Source organism: Nannospalax galili, unplaced genomic scaffold (genome assembly GCF_000622305.1).
Source record: "Nannospalax galili isolate Female #2095 unplaced genomic scaffold, S.galili_v1.0 scaffold892, whole genome shotgun sequence".
Taxonomy (NCBI): Eukaryota; Metazoa; Chordata; class Mammalia; order Rodentia; family Spalacidae; genus Nannospalax; species Nannospalax galili.
Genome location: NW_008333311.1, coordinates 2,475,865 through 2,481,441, shown reverse-complemented (window position 1 = coordinate 2,481,441; position 5,577 = coordinate 2,475,865). Strand labels below are relative to the sequence as shown.

Sequence of the window (5,577 nt, the reverse complement as noted above, 5' to 3'; positions counted from 1 at the left end):
GAGAAATTGAGAAAAGTCCGTTCGTAGTTGTATGAATGTGATATTCCAGGCCTAGGAATCAAAGGGCAAGATTCTCTGGTAATGGTAGGTCCTGACTTACTTCCCCATTTCATGCTGAACCTACTGTTTTAATATAAGAATGGGCAGAGCCCTTGCTGGGGAGCACAGTCCTGAGAGACATCTGAAGGAACAGGTTATTAGCAGTTCGAGTCTGCTCTTGGCCTTAAAATGAATGGGAAAAAGTCAGGCTATTTTTTTTTATTAAGGCATAATCATAATGTAGCTTAGAAAGACTGCAAATATGAGCTCTTAACTGTTGAGCCACCTCTTCAGCCCCAAGTATATCATATCTTATGAATGGCTTAATGAGTTTGGGAGCAATGTAGCAGCTGATGAACTGAGAAAAAAATGACCCCATGCTATGTTAAAATAAAAACAAGACTAAAATGAACTAAAATTAGTCCTTGGATAAAATTTCATATTTATTTGTGTATTCTAAAAGCTTATCCAGTGATAATCTTCATTTTAAGCCTTGGCCAAATATTGATTTTAAGACTCAGCGACTGAGCATTTGGTCAAGCTACATATTTAAAAGTAAACAACGAATGTTAACTAGTCACATTCAGGTTAAGATTTGGTAATTACAAAGGTTGTACACCTGCACAGCCTCATCTCCAGGATATACACTGGCCAGGTTAACCAGTAACATATCCTTCCATCTCACACTTGAAGTTAAGAGAAAGAAGGTACAGGGAGGGTGGCGCCACACATCTAAACCAGAAGCAAGACATGGTGCTCTGTGGCTAGGTTTTGTGACTTTAAATTGCCAATTTATCCTATTCTGTTACTTTTAGGCTGTAATAGTAGGCTGAAAACTTTCTTACAAATGAAAGATTCTAGAGTTTATCACGCATGAAATGGATTACTAATGACAATGTAATATTTATTTTTAAATTTTTATTTTCTTCCTTCAATGTATGTGTGTGTTTATGGGTGGGGGGTGTCTCGTGCCACAGTATGTGTATGGAGGTCAGATCACAAGCTGCAGGAACTGGTTCTCTCTTGCCACCATGTGGGTCCCAGGGATCAAACTCAGGTCATTAGGCTTGGTGGCAAGCACCTTCACCTTCTCAGTCATTCATGGCCTAATAGAGTATTTTGAAGCAAACAACATTTATTCTTAGCACTGCAGCCAGAGATAGATAAAAATAACTTATAAGAAAGGAAAAAAAAAAAGATCCTTATGGAACTACGATCTCTTGCTTTAAATACAAATGACAAACCATATACAAAAAAAAAGCACAATAATCTGTGGCACCATGATTATATCCCACTCTATCTGAACAAAGGAAGAACAATATAACTGGGTTCATAGCTTTCAACAGAGGTTACCAGTGGTTATAAGAAGCTGTGAACAGCAGTTCTTTGTGATATCCAGACACAAAGTTCTTGACATAGTCTTATAATGCCAATCAAAAGGCAAAACATTTGTTACTTTTCAAACTAAATGTACTTCTCTGCTCTCCGTGCCAACCACAAAGCAAAAGGCTCTTCCTGGGTTTCCCACTCATGATTGACTAACACTAGTTCTATGGTCACTCATTTTCCTCATTCTTTGATAACTCATTTGGCAACAGATATAATCTGCAAGCTGATGGCACATAAGTTTTCTTTTATTAACTTTTAAACAATGTCATGTAGTTTGACTTTCTAATTTCAGTATTTTTTTCCAGTGGAATTTTCCAAAATATTTAAACAAATCTTGTAATAGTTGATCTGCTAGAAAACACTGTAAGATTAATTTAAACTAAAAATTTCATATTGCTGAATAGATTTCCAAAGATCTTAAAGAAATCACTCAATGTGATAGTCTAGTGTTTATTTTATGTTATGGCAGGGACACTTGAATTTCAAAATTTTAAAACATATAAAAAGTGGTTAGGGACTAACATTTGTATCAACAGTTGATAAATGTCTGAAGTTGTTTATCATACAGCAGGGTACAATGGTAGTGCTAATGCCAACAGGGCACCATGAGAATTAGTCTAGAATCATTACGAGGCTTTATACAAGCAACAACATATGCTGCTGTTTTAGAGTTTCAGAACATGATCTGCTTCAAATGCTAAGCAGTCTTTTAACATTTTTAATGTTAAACAGTGTTAGAATATTTAGTTTGGCAAATGTTTCAAAATAAAGTAGAAATGTATTCATAGCATCACAGATATGCACATCCAATTTTGTTTTCAATAAGAACCATAGATACAGATCAGAACTCTTCCCTATATGAAATAATTTACACACAGATGAATGTTATATCACTATCTAAAATAATCACTAAATACAATTCTTTTCCAGAAATAAACAAGCAATTTTTTTCATTATTAGATATCAAAAACATAGATGTTATGTATTTCAAACAAACGATACTCTAAAATTATAGATAGATTTCAGTGAATTCAGTGAATGTGCAACCTAAATCAACCAAGCATACTGTAGTACAACCATATTAAGAAACCAATGAACAGAAAATACGACTGTATGAAAAAAATTTAGAATCCACAAAACTGTTTTTCAGGCTTTAAAGTAAAATAGTTCCACAGTTTACAGATAAAACCAAGGCAACAAAAAAATGCGTGCTTGTCTTGAATAAGTAGATATTTTATGCAGAAGATGTAACACTTTGTTTGTAGACAGCATGGTATGCATTTCTCAGCAACACATAAGGAAAACAAGATTCCAAGAGATCCATTGTCAGGAATGGTGATTCCTGTACAATCTGAAAAATTCCAAAAATATGTCAAAGGTCAAGTTACTTAATGGGAGCATTTAATGACAAGTAGAAACTCACAATTTCTATTTTGTTCTCGTTAGAAACAGACACTAAAATCTAAAATGTAAGTGTGGCATAGTGAATTTAAAATGTTTCATTTAAATTATATCAATTCACTAATAGGAACATATTGAACACTTTATCTTCAATAATACTCTACATATAAAAGATCACTCTCATTAAGAGTTCATTCTCTAGAGTTCAAAGGGTAAGAAAGGTTAATGTAGGCCAGAGTGATCAGGAAAGACTATCTGGGAAAAAAATAATGAGCTGAGTATGTTGAGTCATAGAATAAACACAGTGAAAGCTCTGAGTTATGTTGAGTATTTGGACAGACACAATGAAAAGAGGAGAGCTGGTTCACAGACACAGCAGAAGACGAACTGGCAAGGCTCCTAGCTGGCAAAGCAGAGTCAGAAAGTAGACGGCTCGGTTAGCTGAAAGAAAACTTAAACTGCTATTAAAGAAAAATATATAGCCCAAGTATTCCAAACATGTTAAAACACTAGTCATAAAAGAGTAAGTTACAGTTTCAAGCTCTGATATGACTACTTTCTGATACTAACTACGGTGAAACGAAGGTGACACAAGTAGAAAGTATACAGCTTGGGTAGAGTCAACACAAGAAATGGAAAAACAAAAGTATTCCGGCTTGCCAAGAAGAGACATGCTAAGGACTGGAACTTTTTGTAAAAATTAAACTAAATTAAAATGAGACTTACCATATCTAGTAGTAAATAAACAGATTCTCTATTTCTTGTTGTAGTTTTATCTGTCTCCTGGCCAATCTTCAGCAGACTAGATGATGCAAGCTTAAAAGTACATGTATACATTAACTGAGATTTTAAAATGAAATGTTCATCATTTATTTGTTTACTTTCAGTATGGTTCAACTTCCAACACACTTCAATTATTCAGTGCTATGTATAAAATGAGCAAATTTAATTAAAAGGATAAGCTGGATACTTTATATTCAATCAATAATTAAGAGAACAATTAGGTATAAATGTAATCAAATATTCCTTAAAACTGACATTTTTCACAATTCTGTTTCTTTTTTTAAAATTTTATTTTATGTGTATGAATGTATTGCCTGCATGTATGCAAGTGCCCCAGGTTAGAAGAGGACCATCTCTCTAGCCCCACAAGACCCTTTCTTAAAATGGTTAAAATTATTTTCTTTCTTCCCAGTATCTGTATTAACTATACAATAGCCCCTTCTTTTACATTTGCTTTTGATGGTCAATCATGGTTGGAAAACATAAAATGGAAAATTCCAGAAATAAACAATTCCTAAGTTTAAATTCTATGGCATTCTAAGTAGGTATCATTTTGTACCATGCTGCCCCATCTTCCTCAGGGCACGAATCACTCCTCTGTCCTCCACTGCATACGCTCCCTGCTTGTTAGTCACTCAGTAGCTACCTCAGTTTGAAAAATATAAAAGTCAGGAGCCATGAAGCCTCTCAGACAAGTCACGTCTCAGGCAGGTCATGTGCTGGTCAAGAATTCCAACTTGCCGATAAGTAAGCTTCATGGCCAACTCTCTAATTAGTGAGTTTCATGGCTGAGACATCTCCAACTCACTGATAAGTAAGTTTTATGGTTGAAACATCTGGCTTAATGATAAACAAGCCCCCCCGCTCTCCCTATAGCATTTTGTAATAGTTTAAACTAGCCAATAACCACGCTTCTGCTTCTGTAAGCTGCTTCTGCCCTATAAAGACCCCAAACCCCAGACCTGGGGCGCGCTTCTCCCTTTGTCAGGAGCTGTGCCCACAGGTACCTGTGTAAAATAAAAGCCTCTTGCTATTGCAACTCGAGGGCTCGACTTGTCCTTTGTGGTTTCAATTTTACAATGGGATTTTAGGTTAGGGGTTCTCCAGCCTACCATCTGAACTCTTCCACATTCCTATAAACCAGTTCCAAAGGCCTATATGATCAAGTTTATCACAGAAACAGCCTGACTCATTGGTACCAATTTTCTATGTTAGTTACTTTCCTTTTGTAACAGAAGATATGACAAAAAAGTTAAGGGAAGGATTTATTTTGGCTCATGGTTTAAGAAGTAATATAGCCCATCATGGTGAGAAGACATGCCAGCAATGTGACCACTGGTTACACTGTGTCCCACAGTCAGGAAGCAGAGAGAGATATATGTTGGTATTAGCTTGCTTTTTCTTTTTCTTTTTCCTTTTCAGTCACCCAAAAAATGGTGCTACTTTCAAGGCTGTGCTCCTCAGTTAAACCCCTCTGGAAACATCCACACACACACACACACTCAGAGGTGTACTTCCTACTCTAAATCCTGTTAAAATGACAAGTTAGATTAATCAGCTCGTTAGTATAGTTAACACAAACCCTCCAAACCTTCCAAAACTAAAATTCAGCAAATACTAGAACTATACATTACCTATTATCTGAATTTTTATATTTAAAACATTACTTCTTTGACTTAAATGGCCATGGATGAATTGACACATATGCAAAGGGGATTTATAAAACCACCATTATGTCAGCTGGTAAGATTTCGAAATACCCATACTTCAGTTGACTTCTGCATTTCTAGGTGTTAAGAAAAAAGAAAAGTAGAAGGCAGACTGTGAATGTGTGAAAAAATGTAACACCGGCATGCTGCTCAAAGTGGACTTTGTACCCAGTCAGGCGATTCTACAATTTTTTTTTTGGTCTTTTGAGACAGGGTCTCCCTGTAGCCGCAGCTGTCCTGGAACTCACTATGTAGA

At 35.7% G+C, this 5,577-nt stretch overlaps 1 protein-coding gene across 1 annotated transcript in view; it reads right to left on the bottom strand.

Annotated features, from left to right (window-relative positions):
• Positions 1-464: 464 nt before the first annotated feature.
• Positions 465-5,577, bottom strand: part of LOC115069430 (nck-associated protein 1-like) — a gene marked incomplete at its 5' end in the record, with an annotated part of 25,626 nt that continues 20,513 nt past the window's right edge. Inside the window, 2 exons of the mRNA XM_029561046.1 lie at positions 465-2,779; positions 3,556-3,645. Coding sequence (XP_029416906.1) covers positions 2,663-2,779; positions 3,556-3,645 — 207 coding nt within the window. The remainder of the gene's footprint in view (positions 2,780-3,555; positions 3,646-5,577) is intronic.